This window comes from Nansenia antarctica (genome assembly GCF_963989245.1).
Source record: "Nansenia antarctica genome assembly, chromosome: 10".
Taxonomy (NCBI): domain Eukaryota; kingdom Metazoa; phylum Chordata; class Actinopteri; order Argentiniformes; family Microstomatidae; genus Nansenia; species Nansenia antarctica.
Window position 1 is genome coordinate 30,953,446 of NC_137680.1, and position 15,000 is coordinate 30,968,445.

The 15,000-nt window shown below is 42.6% G+C and overlaps 1 protein-coding gene across 1 annotated transcript in view; it reads right to left on the reverse strand.

Annotated features, from left to right (window-relative positions):
- thsd7ab (thrombospondin, type I, domain containing 7Ab) overlaps window positions 1-15,000 on the reverse strand; it is a gene marked incomplete at both ends in the record, with an annotated part of 102,487 nt that overhangs the window by 57,666 nt on the left and 29,821 nt on the right. The window contains 2 exons of the mRNA XM_080540081.1: window positions 688-936; window positions 4,659-5,493. Coding sequence (XP_080396207.1) covers window positions 688-936; window positions 4,659-5,493 — 1,084 coding nt within the window. The remainder of the gene's footprint in view (window positions 1-687; window positions 937-4,658; window positions 5,494-15,000) is intronic.

Here is a 15,000-nt window from a genome sequence, read left to right on the forward strand (position 1 = left end):
TGTATGTGTCTGTCTGTGTGTGTGTGTGTGTGTGTGTGTGTGTGTGTGTGTGTGTGTGTGTGTGTGCATGTGCATGTGCATGTGCATGTGCGAGTGCGTGTGCGAGTGTGTGTGTGTGTGTGTGTGCGAGTGTGTGTGTGTGTGTGTGTGTGTGTGTGAGAGAGAGACTGTGTGTGTGTGAGAGAGAGAGACTGTGTGTGTGTGTGTGTGAGAGAGAGAGAGTGTGTGGTTGAAAAGAGAACATATGGAGACAGATTGCTATAAGTGTTTGGGCTGCTGCCAGACACACATGGAGAGTCTATGAGGATATCTATTATGTGTCTGCTGTAAACACACACACACACACACACACACACACACACACACACACACACACACATGCAGACATGCGTGCAAACACACACACACACACACACACACACACACACACACACACACACACACACACACACACACACCCAGAGGCCACCCAAGAGAGCAAATTAGCTCACTGATGTAACTAATGGGAAATCAACAAGAAGAATGTCACAGCCTTGTCCGTGTTAATCCAAAAGACTTGGATTTTAGAACACTCAGTGATTCCACTCCTTTATAAACACTGGTTTTTTTTTCTTCCTTTTCTACATCCCGCCCCAGCCCCACAGCCCCACAGCCCCACAGCCCCCCATGACGCTAAGTGACACTCACGTGGCACAGGGCGGCACCGCGTCCCCCTGGGGGTCACATGGCTCCGTCTCCTCCGACGGCGGGCACGCCTCCCCGTCCCCCACGGAGAACTGGAGCACGCGTCTGCTCCGGGCGCGCCAACCTCTGGGGGAGTCGGGATCCAAACAAGCCTTGGAGCAACGGCCCCAATCCGCCCACTCGCTCAGCTCGCAGTCCTTGGGGAGGACGCAGGACTGGACCGTCTGCGGGAGGCCCCTCGGAAAACACAAACTGTAACAGAGAGCGACGGCGGCGAGGCCAGTCTGAGACCGAGGATCTGAAAGTCGGTCCCAGTTGTGGGGGTGTTTTTCATCAGCGCTTCAGACTCGGTTCTGTATCATCACACACATCGTGTGTCGCTAATACAACACACAACAATACGTTATGAAATATGTTGGCATTTTTCTGCCCAAACCCTGAAGGGTGAAGGGCCCTCAGAGCACCGTAACAACTTCTGATCAATCACCGAAAGCACTCAGCCTTTTAATCATTCAACTTGCAATTAGAGCTAATGAATAACACCGCTTCTTTAGGCTCCTTCAAATGATTAAGAATTTGGTCTGACTAAAGCTGGCGGTTTGCGGTTCCTTGGTCTTTTCCCCCTACGGCGAAGCAGCTGACGAGCTATTAACGCTAATTACAGCTCTGCTTCATTTAGAAACCTCTCATTTAGACACTACCTCCAGCTCTTTCAGACTTCAGAAGAACTTGAATGTGTGAACTGCTTTTCTTTTAAACTCCTGTCCCTCTAGAGATTAAGATACCTCCCAATTATTTGTTGTAGCGCTGGAATGATATCATGGCTGACTGGAGCTTTGTTGTGTGGCCAGAAATGTATGGTGTGAGAGTCCGTTGTTACTGAAACGACAATTACAAAAATGAATCAATGTGTTTGAGACACGATGAGCATGATGGCTGCCTTAGATGCAACTTCACATACTTAAAATGCCAGTCGTTTGAACCGTGTTTGCTGTAATTCAATCATTTGATGTTTGTTGTGTCTGTGCCTCAGTATTATTGTGTGGTGTTTGAAGTCTTGAGAGTAGTCATTACCGAACCATGTCAGTCATTCAGACAGAATGGGGACACACAAACATTCTCACATGAGGTGATAATGGTTCAAAAACACACTTTTTAAAACCTTAAAGTTATAACAAAATAACAAAAAAATCCCAACTTTTCTTCCAGACCAAACAGAAAACATCTTTGTTTGAACATTTGAACACAAGCTTGCTCATTACATGAGAAAAAAAAACATTATACTGTACATTGGGACACGCTGTGAGTAAAACCTTTGTGGAACTTTTCAGTCCGTAGAGAGATCCCAGATTGAGTGAAACAGTTGTGAAGACAATGTAGAGAAACACAATAAGGGTGCCATATGGGACAACCAGAATGTAACTCAATCAACCGTAATGATGTAACGTGATACTTTCTAGAAGGGCTTCCAGTGGCACAGTACACTTCAGAGGCCATGATGCAAGCTGGAATCCATACAAACCCAAGCAAGCGTGTGCTTTCATATGATAAGTAAGTCGTGGTACTATTCTACAAACGGGATGAAGCAAAGTGTAATGAATCCTGAGAAAGCGACAGCCCTATGGCAGATGTTCATCAAGCAAAATCGGGGAAAGAAGTGAGAAAGATGTGCAGAGGACAACTGGCTAGAACTCACTGGATTGTGGCATCAGAGGGAAGTTTGTTCCACTTTTCTGAAGTGGCAAAAACAACTATGAATATTTTAGAACCAGAAATAAACAAGTCAAAGATTAATATTTATGTTCCTAAGGGAGAGTTGTTTTCACGGTTCCTTTGAAATATTTGATCCCAGCCTCTGCTGAGAAGTTGGCACCAACAACGCATTAATGAATAGATTTAGTACATAATTGATCAAATATGAGTACACTGCACCAAGTAACAAATACGTGCTGACTCTTTCCTAGATATAAAAGGTTTTATCAATTACGCGACGTGAAGAACTGCTGTGACATTGTATGTTATTGTCACTCACCATTAAATGAAGTAGAAGCCGCACACTCTTAGTTCCAGATGCAAAAGCGTAGATTTTAATTGACTTTGTCACTCACCACAAAATAAAGACATTATTCAAGACTAAAGCTCGATAGTAGCAAGCAGGTGGCAAGGAAAACTCTACTCAAAGTTTATTTTTACTGACTCGAGAGTCGTGATTTGTTTTTCCGATAGACCATTCATTTGAGTCGGTTGTTTGGCCTGCTGCTGGTCGCAATGAATCCTATAGCATTATGCTCTCATTCGGCTCAGTGTCTTGGACTGAATGTTCCGACCACTAACTGTGTTAATTATTCCTCAGTAGTGTGACTACTTCATTACAGTTGAACTAGAACCTGTAGAATTAATGTCCTGAACATTTTCTGGAAGAGTGCTTTAGGCTATTCACATGTTGGGTGCAACTCAACCTGGTGTACCACCAGAGGAATCAAGAAATAATTGGATTTGTATGCCTAGCAATCACAAATTAGCAAAGTTTGAAGCACCAATGTGAAAAGTTAACAAGAGGCTTATGGAATCATGACTAGTTTTCAGATCATCGTTCGCCGGTAGTGGGTTGTGCGTGATCTGGGCATTACTAAATCAAATGAAATGAAATGAAAAGCTTTGTTCTTTTGATTGAACGGCAGTAAAAAATAGTAGGTGAACATTGAAATTGTATTTGTTATGTTCATAAGAAAATCAGTAAATAAACAAACTAAGTTTATCTCAACAACCATGTTGACAAATGAAATGTATTACAGTATAAATCATTTGCACAACACTAATATCATATATTTTCATTCATGTAATAAGTTTAAAGGGTCACAGACTTCTCAAAGTGCTTTACAAAGTGCTGGCTAAGATTCAATCCCTGTCACGAAATGAGTGACGCTGAAGACATTGTCCTCATCTCTGTGAAAGTAGACATCAGAGAGTGGGAGTGCTCCATTGCTTTGACAGCAAAGACACATCAAGTAACCATCTGGCTACCTGTCACCAGCTTGACAGGAGGGAGAGGAGTTCTCAGGGGAACAACATTAGCACCATGTCTGGGGACAGAGCCTTCAGTGTGGCAGCCCCCACCCTCTGGAACTCTCTCCCACAGTGATCTGCAACGCCCCTACCCTGGACACCTTCAAATCAGCCCTCAAAAACCCACCTGTTCACCTGCCTTTGGCCCCTAGTTTAGCTATTTGGTGTTGCCTCTGTGTTTTCTGTTTTTGTCTGTCTGACTGTCTTTCTGTACATTTGTAAAGCGTCCCTTGGGTTCCTTGAAAAGTGCTATATAAATATATTATTATTATGATTATTATGATTATTATTATGTTTAGCTACAATACTATAAACGCCTGGACTGTTGCTACATCATGGAGACATACTTACAGTACACTTCTGAAGGAACATTTTGCTAAAAACGGATTTTATTTTACAAAGACCCATTTATATATGTAGCAAGTTTAGCCTATTTAAAGATGAGGTGTTTTCTTAGGGCGAACAATAGATAGTTAATGGACAAACTCTGCTACTATCCATTACTAAAACCAGGGGAATATTTAGGTTTACCCATGAATTTCAAATGTTGGGAAAAACACATTAAAGAGGAAATCTGGGATTCAAACAACAAGAAAAGGGGCCCCACGCCACTTTTTTGGTTAATCAGCTGAGGGATGGGGCTGGGGAAGTGTAGTCACTCTCAAATTCATAGACAGAGCTATGAATGCAATAACTGACCATCCATGAGATCAACATGATAGTTTCAACCATGTTTTGAAACAATTCAGGGTTTGTTTGCTATTACATTACATGTAGTAGCCTAAAACAAGCTTATATTTTGGGTTTAAAGGACAACTAACACACAAACACAAACTTCCAACTAAAATGAAGTAGCCTACCTATAATTCCTCCCAACAAGTCTAAAACAGTAACGTTGAGCCACTCACCTGAGTCCCACGGAGCTCCCATTCCTGTGGGCACAGGTGACATTGCGGCTCTGGTAGCCCACCTGGATGTCCCAGAATGGGCTCTCCTGCCTGTTGAGCCGGTTCCTTGTCCGTTTCTTCTGGATGAGCTCCCTAGTCTCAGGGTCCTTGACCCCAGGCCTCTCCCTGGCCCCTGGCCCTTTACCCTTTTTTCGTTTGGCCTGGCGCACCGGACGGGTTTGAGGGAGGACACAGGGGCTCCAGGACCCTACCCTCAGGCTGTGCACCCCCTCAGGCCCCTTACAGGGCCCTGGCGTACAGGTTTGGAACTCGGTCAGGTTGGGGCAAGCGGAACCGCCGAAGTGCGGGGGCACGAGGACACTGCGGACTCTGTTCTGGAGGCCCGTGCCGCAGGTTTTGGAGCAGGAAGTCCAGGGGGAGTACAGAGACACCACACAGCCCTGAGGGCAGGGGATGAGGCAGGCCTGCTCCAAGCGAGGCTGGGGTTCAAAGTACTCACAGATGGCGTCCTCCGCGGGCACCCCGTCCGACTTGAGCGTACACCCCACTTCCCGAGTCTGTATGCCCTCCTCACCCCCGATACATAGCGACGGCCGCAAGCCCCCGAAAGTCCTTGCCGACACGGGCACACACTGGTTCCAGGCGCCCAGCTGCCAGTCGTACAGATCCTTGTGCCAGTCGCACACACGGAAACAGTTCTGCTGGTTCGAGGGCCGCTGGCCCTGGTCACAGTTAGTGTGGAGGGTGGTCCAACCGTCCACGTGGGCACACCACACCGCCCGGCTCTGGCTGCCACCTGGCCCACAATCACTGCCCATACATCTGCCCCATGGCCCTGAGGACAAGAACACAGACAGACAAAAATTTTACATTCAAAAGGACTAGAATGAGTCAACTAGACCCTTTTTTTAACATCAAAAGGTAAAGAGTTTAATGAGACCCTGGAATATTGTCAGTGGTAATATGAATTATTAATCATAATGCTCTTGGGGGTGGGGGAGTTCAGATGTGCAAAAGCAGGGTTCCAGAGCTGTAATAGTAAAATGGTAATTACTGTAGACTTCAGCTCCTTTGAGATTTGCTGATACTATACCAGTACCACTATGCACCATGGTACCGCATACCGGTTGGAACTGGTTGTGACAGCAGCTGGTGAAACCGCAAACAAGTCGCCAACCAATCAAAATGTTCAGACTTTTATTCTGAAAAACGTAAATAAATGTCAACATTGTACACATTTTCAAAACATTGTAACGCAATGAATTTGGTGAGTAATCCCCACCACTACCTAGTTAACTATAATACTACTTTACATTGTTAGCAGGCTCAAAAAAACAAGCTGTGTTAGTTGACTAGTGAGTGTGTCATTGGTTTTCAACAACGCTAAAATGTATTTACATTTTTCAGAATAAAAGTCTGAACATTAAATCGGCTGCGGTTTTGACCAGCTGCTTTAAGGGTTAGACACCAGGGGAGCCACCCCTCCTAAATTTCGTTGTTTGGTACCTGTACTGTAGCAATGACAATAAAGTCCATTCATTCATTCATTAACAAATTACCAATTGAATTCCACCTCTACCAGAAAGTATTACCACATACTTTTGTAGTAAATACCATTGCCCGGTAGTTTATGAATCATCTTGACAAAGCAAACTGAAACCACAACAATGTTCACTGAAATAAAAGTAGAATTCAACCTGGATGATTCTTCCTTCTTGACATAATCATCGACTTAAGTCTGTTATAGGCAAGGTATCCTCCAAGGGCATTGTTATTGGTGGCCAATCTATGTTAAACAGTAAGGTCATAATTGGAGAGTGTGTGGGAGTGTGAGAGAATTACTCTTTGGGGGGCATGGTCTTTTTATAGACTGCTTGGTTCTTAGTTCCCGGAGAGCAATTATTCTGACCCAGCTAACGTAGGAAGACGATTTAGGTGTAGTCCTCACTGAGCCAACTGCTCAATTGGACCCAATCTGGAAAGATTAAATCTCAATCTCTATTTCTGTAAAATACAGAATTAATCCAATAATGGTCCCTCACAGGACATACATTACTCAGTCTAGACCAAAAAAGATGGACCAAACACGTTCAGATCGGTCTGCCTTTCAGTGGAGAGACTCATCCTTATGAACTGGAAAGTAAGATTTTTAATAAGAATAGACGGCTTGTTAAATATGGAGATAGCAGCTCAATAGCTATTTGTGAGGGTGTGTGTGTGTGTGTGAGCATGCTTTGTTTAGTGTGTGTATTTCTCTTTGAATTAGCGTAGTCTTGCCTTTTGTGTGCCTCTCTTTCTGTGTGTGCCTTTATGCATGTGTGTGTGTGTGTGTGTGTGTGTGTTTGTGCGTGCGTGTGTGTGTGCGTGCATGCGTGTGTGTGTGTCACTTGCTGTGTATTAAAGGATGGATTGAGGCTCTCTCTGGACTGCAGACTCTGAACACCACTCATTATATGTTATCATAAGGTAATAAAGTATTATTACTATCTGTAACACTATTGCACTCTGTCTCCCCATGTGTTATCTATTTTAGTGGAAGAATCGAAAATTACAATACTAATTTGATAGCAAAAAAACTGATGAACCAGCATGTGGAATTAGCAGACCTCCACAGAAGCGGTGGACGGATCAATGGAGATCAATAATGTCATAGACAACCCAGACCGGTCCTTCTGACCGTCCAACAGAGACATCCAGTACAGTACATTGACAACTCATGCACCGAAAGATGAGTTCATCAGCTATGCTGCGCTGGTCTCTCCCCTGAGAGCTGTCTCGGACATTAACACCAGACCAAACCTTATCAGGCTAGACAAGCTGGGGCTTAATAGGAGTGTTACAGAGTCATTCAGGGCAGCGTAATCCGTGACCACGTTGTGCCTCGGACACTGTTACCCACGGGCTAGTGAGACAGACAGACAGAACAACGACAAAGAGAAACAAGGACAGCTTCACCTCACACCAACCCCTTCCTTCCATAGCCAATTTGATTAGACCATGGCCCTAGGCTTGAGTGGCGTCTAGGTTGGCATGAGGGTGGGTGGGTGGGGGGTGGGGTGCCTGATGTTTACCCCGTGTGGGTCGACCGATTGCCTCCCCCTGTAGAGGAAGAAGAACAATTCTCTGACTGAAACCAGGAGCAAGTATCTGGCAATTACCAGACCCAAACGCCTCAGATGACAACCTATTAGTAGACTCCACATCTCTCTCTCAGCCGCTGATTTCACTGGCAGGGACTGGCTTCAATCAACATGTCAGCATGTCACAGGAGGCTCAAAGCACATCCCACATGGCTGGTTTATTTCCAACTATATCAACATCAGATCAATGCCCTGCTGTCAGACCCCACACGTAACAAATAGCCTTAGATATTTGTGATTCAGGGGATGTCCGAGCAGATCAGACTAAGGTTTATTATATTACAGCCTTTTCAAATTGTGTGTCTGAGGTATTCCGCACAAAAGAGACAGGATGTAAAAAACCTGGAGCATTCCCAAGGCTAATCCACTCCGCTGTTTGCCTGGGTAAATGAAATCTTGGCAAAATGACTTCACCAACAAAAGCATACTTGGAAGTTTATGCCAACACATGTTGTTAGCAGTGGGATCTTAGCAGTGATTCGTTTGAGAGGGAATGGTCACCAGTGAATTAGCATTGGCTTTCTATGAAAAGAACAGTGTTGCTTGAGATTAATTTATTTTAGTCCTGCAGCTCTATGTGAAGGAAACAAAAGTGACATATTCTTACAGTCGGATAATTCAACTTTTCTAGATTCGAACAGAGTAGATTCATTCATGTTGGTCTTGTTTGGCATTGTGCTTGATGAAAGCCACGTAAAACATGTCAACAGTTGATATTGGTAAATGGTAAATGGACTGCACTTATATAGCGCCTTATTCCAAAGCGCTTTTTATATTAACGTTTGTCTTACCAAGCTTGTAAGACAGAAGAAGCAACATCTCAAACCCTTTAGGGTAAACAAAAACAACATATCCAGCTTTTTGAAAAGGGATGCACAAACAGTATTATGAGATTCCAGACAATGTCCACTGAGCTTAACAGACCTCCCGTGTGCAGAAGTGCACAAACGACCCTCTCTAAGCAGCAGATTAGGCCTGTAGTTAGACGTGTAATATCCACACAGTTGGAGAGAGAGTCTGATCTCTCTGTCACCCTGTGTTCATTTAATGAACAGTCATTTTCTCTCTCCCACAGGGTCAGCCTCACTAAGGAAGGGGTCAGAATGCTGTTCTCTTGGTTGTGTTTTCTCATTATTGATCAAGATCAATGTCTCACCCTCTCTCTCTCTCTCTCTCTCTCTCTCTCTCTCTCTCTCTCTCTCTCTCTCTCTCTCTCTCTCTCTCTCTCTCTCTCTCTCTCTCTCAAAGACAGGAAGTGCTTACTGCCAAGGTCGGAGTTCATTTGGAGTTGTCCTTGTTGTCATTGTGCCTGACAGGTACATAAAGTGGTCGTCCTCTTGTCAACAAATCTCTTCTGACAAGATGCATCATAAACCACTCAATCAGTCTGTCGTTCAATGTCCTGACCAGGTGTGGCAGGTTGTTGCATAACTACTTGCATGTTATGTTGTCTTTATGAACACCATTTGAAATTAACACTAGACCAGCCGTGCCTTTTTACCTACTAAAAGAGCCGCCTCTTGTTTCAGAGGCCTTATTTCAATGCTAAGCTGCTATTTACACACAACGACCACTAGTTGTCCATTTGTAAATAGGCCTGCTTTCTACACAGAAAAACTGCAAAATACCTTTATACTAGCTTATCCTGAACGTGATTTTGAAAATGTAAGGATACTGCGTGGTAGAATGCACCAGGAAAAGTCTAGGAATCTACCAATCTAGGAAAAGTCATGAAAGGAGGGTCCTGAAATGTGATTGTGCAAAGTGCAAAGATATACATTTTTCTTTACTCTCAGGGGTCAAATGACCCCTCATGGCTGATGCGATACCACACTTCAGAGAGCTCAATTAAGGGTGAAAGAAGCGGCAAGAGAAGCGTGCAGTAAAACTCTGTTATTCAGGGAAAATGGAGCATAAAAGCCATCCTCAGATATGTTTACAGTACATAGCTTTTGGCGGAAACACAATTAGAACATTGAACGTGCAATCTTAAATCACAGTTAAGCCCAGTAGAGCAATTAGTAAACCAAAAGATTGGAAACAATCTGGTGAGCGTGATGCAAAGCCAAACTATGCACCCCCTCAGAGAGAGCATCGAGAGACAAAAGATAAAGACAGTAAAGACATTGTCTCTGCAGAGGCATACTGTAAGTGACCTATTGGAGCGCCCCAACTCCTGGATGAGTGCGGTCAGAAGCACTTCATTTAACTTCCATAATGAACATTTTTATTTTTTATTTTTAAATGAAGACTGTCAAATTGTAAATTGAGGGTTAGCATAAACATGAGAAAAAGATATTGAAGGAGAAGGGAAGAGACCAGAGGCAAGCACTTAATGTCTGAAAAAAAAAAAAAAAAAGCTGCTTAACATTCATGTATAATTACTAACCGTGTTCAGTGTGATCTGTGCCCTTAGCTGTATTCCACAACGCTACGATCCATTGACTAAGCCCTTCCTCTCACACTTGACCTCAATTTCATTAGCTGCAATACTACAATAGTGCTTGCAAGGTACAAACGGCTTCTTTGATGATTCTATTTCATCAAGCCCAACACAAAACATTGCACATAACTGTTGCGCAGACTTTTGATTCAACCCACACACTAATGTTAAACCGTTTTCTCCATTTTCTCTTTGGTTCCTGGAAAACACATTTGATTGTCGGCACTCTATCATCATTGATGTGTATGGAATATTTATAAACAGGTGTCATGGTGACAGAATTCTAAACACATAACTTGATTCACATAACTGAAGAGAGGACTTATATAACATATTGCAGGCAGACTATTGCACTGCAGCCTTTGTATTGCCTTCTGTGTCACTACTGCAGTGACAAGATCTTTTTGGCTCCTTTGGGTGCTTACCATTTCAGTGTCAAAATGATCGCTGTCACCAAATGCTACACAGCCAGGCAGATTTCCAAAGGTCAAAAACAATAGTCCATGTACAACTTAAAAACCTGTCATGAAAGCTGTCCAAGCTGTCAGTAGGCCAAACTATACGAATGCAATAAAACAAACCTCATAATTTCTACTCTACGTTCAAAGCCCCTGACATAAAATCAAACAGAGGTTGCCCCTCTTTGTTTGTTTAGTTTTTTAAAATATGTTTTAGGGAAATTCTGGGTTATTGAAATAGCGACAGTAGAGATTTGACAGGAAGGATGGGTGACAGAGAGATGGGATGACATGCAGGATATGTCGAGGGCCGCAAACGAACTGGGGACCCTGCATGCATGCGCCTTAGTGTGCTACGCCTTAGTGTCTTCACAACCTATAATTTCACTAGCAAACACAAAGTGTCCAAACACAATAAAAACAGCATGCTTGACTGCATGTGAACACTCCAGTGAAAATGCCTCAATGCACAGTCCAAACAAACAAGGTAACTTGAATCCTATTACTCACGCCGATGAACAATGTACAGAAACAACACATGCACTCTGCTGGAGGCTGCTGGAGGCAGACATCGGAGGGCGGGCTGGTTGTAATGCATGGAATGGAATAAGGAAGAAACCATTCCTCATTCCATTCCATGCATTACAATGAGCCCGTCCTTCTGATTTCTCAGATTTTCCTACACCAGCCTCCCCTGACTCTAATCTATGGATCTGGTATGTGTTTGTTGTGGGAGTGTATGTCGTTGCCCCATGTGAGGCATTCTCCTCCCCCCTCCCCAATGAGAGCCAGGATGTTAGAGCGAGGGTGGTCATTGGCCTTAAGTAATCGGACAGGGATGGGAGCTGCCCTCCTGCTGCGCAGCTGTAATTGACATGTCCATCAAGTAGCTTTGACAAGCCTGCTTCATGAGAGGACTGAGAGGACGGTTAGTGAAACCGAGTGTAACCTCTAATAACCTTTAATTCAATTAAGGGCAGAATTGTTTTCCTGTAATGTTAGAGAACACTAACAGACTACCAGCAGGCTGACATTTGAAGCTGTCACGTTACGCATGTCATTTTATTCCGCTTGCGGTGTTTCTAGGAAAGGTGCAGAGAGTGGAGTTGAACACTTTCCACAGCAGAATAGACCATTAGGCTGTAGTCTATAGTCCATTATGTCATGGAATGGGATGGAATAGGATTCTGCATGTTTGCTCATTTGTGCTACCATCAAATGTACTTTTACCGAACTTGAACACATATAAAAACATGCAGTATACTGAATGCTGAGCCCTTTAGTAAATTACACAGCGTGGTGAAATGGTATGAAATACAGTAGTACCAATAATAATAATAATAACAATAATAATAATAATAATAATACATTCGACTTATATAGAGCTAGACACTCAAAGAAGCTTTACAAACTGAGAAGATTGAGTAGTAATAATAAAAATAAATAAAAAATAAATAAAATAAAGTATAAGGGCCTAATTAAGGTAGTGCTGGGGACACATGGGAAGGGGAGGGGGAGAGGGTTAACTGGCGAAGGCGAGCTTGAAGAGGTGGGTTTTTTACCACCTTTTACCGAACTTGAACACATAAAAACATGCAGTATACTGAATGCTGAGCCCTTTAGTAAATTAAACAACGTGGTGAAATGGTATGAAATACAGTAGTACCAATACTCAGACTAAACCACTAAAATAACATAGAAAGCAGCAAGCTAAATGTTTAATTGGATGTAGGGCATCATCACACTTTTCACTTTGATATTCGTTTAATTAATTGTGCCCTTTGGTACTGTGGTGTATATGTCAGTGTGAAGGAGATTTGTTGATTACAATCTGAACAGACATGTAACGAAAGGACTTCCCTGGAGGGTGTCTGCTACTGTGGCAGAGGATGTGGTTTGAGAGGGGTTTCCAAAAACCACAGAGGGAGTGTGTGAATCTGTGAATCTGTTTTTGAGATAAAAGCCATTGGTCTGTGAGATGTTGCACTGGCATGTGTGCTAAACAAAGTTGCGTGTCGGTTAGGAATTACAGATGGTATTTGAAAAGGGATGTGGCTTTTTCTTTACTTGGCCCAGTTGTTATTGGTATACTACTACCACTACCACTACTACTACTACTAATAATAATAATATTCTTAATAATAACTATCTAATCTCAATGTGCATTAAAGATAAAATAGAAGAATTGTAAAATAAATAAATATAAATAATTGTATATATATATATAATTATTCTTATAATAATAATTATTTATTTATGTTTTACAATGTTTCTATTTTATCTTTTATTTAATGCACATTGAGATTATACTTGAAAAGCACTTGTTAATAATAATAATAATAATAATAATAATCATGTATTATTATTATTATTATTAATAATAATAATAATAATATATATAATATATATAATATATAATATATAATAATGATCATAATAATAGCTATTCCTCTTAGACTTTGATTGCAGCTTATGACATGGTTATGACAGGGATATATATTATATAACCATGTCATTAGCAGCAATCAAAGTCTTAGAGGAAGTAGTAGGCCAGACAATAAAGGTCAGCTTTTCAAAGGTATAGGAATATGGAGGCATACTCATGTTGTTGCTTTATGTCAGCCAGCCACAGTATGTGTGTGTGTGTGTGTGTGTGTGTGTGTGTGTGTGTGTGTGTGTGTGTGTGTGCGTGCGTGTGTGTGTGTGTGTGTGTGTGTGCGTGTGGGTGGGTGGGTGCGCGTGTGTGCGTGTGCTTGTGTGTGTGTGAGTATGCATGTGCGTGTGTGGGTGTGCATGTGTGTGGGTGTGTACACCCATGAGTGCATGAACCAGTGGGCGTATATGCATGTTCCAGTGTGTTTGTGTGTGGTGAGACTGTTGCTCCCGGGGCAACAATGTGATGATGTACCTTTCATCTTATTGAGATAAATTCTCCAATCATATGCTAAGATCTCCCACCCACCCTCGAGAGCGCCAGCACCAAGGATTAGATTACTGCCTCCCACAATGCATCATTCTCAACATCTCAATGCAATAGTGAAATAACACTAAACAGGGAAATTCTGCAGCCATCTCCTCTTAGAATAACGATGTGGAATTAGCATAGAGGAGCTCCCTGTCAAACGACTATAATCATTGCGGTGCAATTCTACGACAAACATCTTGAAATACAGCCAAAAGAGCTGTATGGAATGGATGTTAGTAATGCAGGATTTGTGTCAGAATTCTTACTTTTTGAGAGAGAATAAATTATTGTTAGAGAATGCAAACATTTAGGGGAAAACACACCATATGACAACCGTATCATCACTAAAAGATTCAATTTGACAGTTTAAAAACATCACTTTCCCAAGCAAACAATTCAAGGCTGGGGTCATAGGTCATGGAAGAGAATAGGACTAAGTGAAACATCAAAATATGACGAAGAATAAGTGACCTACCCTTTTTTACCCTCACATTAGAGACCAACACAGGGACAAGAATCCTAAACTTGCTGCCTAAAAGACCCCTGAAGACAGAAGACTAGTACATCTCAGTACATCTCAGTGAAACTAACTTGTAGGTATCATTTCTGCATATTTGGTATTGTCTAGCTGTTTTGTTTATCCAATGACAGCAAGACTAATTGGAAAAAAACAACAACAGAACAATAGACAAGGTTCTACTATTTACAATCCTTGGACAAAAGGTTGTCTTCAAGGTCAGAGGTTAGCTCACCTTTTGCACTAATCATAGATCTTGATCAAACAGAGGTTGGCCTAAACAAGATCTTTAGTGTTTAGTGCACCCACGCACGCACGCACACACACACACACACACACACGCACGACGACGACGACAACGATGATGATGATGATGATGATGATGATGATGATGATGATGAGTTGTTAGTGATAAACTAACTCTGATTGAGAGGCACGTAAGATCGGAGTGTGAGGGTGAAATGCATTTGTTGGTGTTAATGAATGGCTAGATACTGTAAGGTAACTATAATGATGGAGAATTGGTGCAGCGTTTGCCTGCGTATCCCACTTCAAAGCCAGGATGCTTGTTGTTTTACAGCGCAGTACACTGCAGAATGCTAAACACGCCTTCTAGGACACTTGAGTAAACTTGGAACTCACAGTGCAGGCCCTTTGTTTGGGGAGCCTATGGGGATCCCTGTTGGACTGATCCAGCAGCAGCAGTAGGGAGGTAGGACGTGTTGCGTAGAGAGAGTGGCTACCTCAGCCAAGCCTATATGTGAAATGCACACACACACACACACACACACACACACACACACACACACACACAGACAC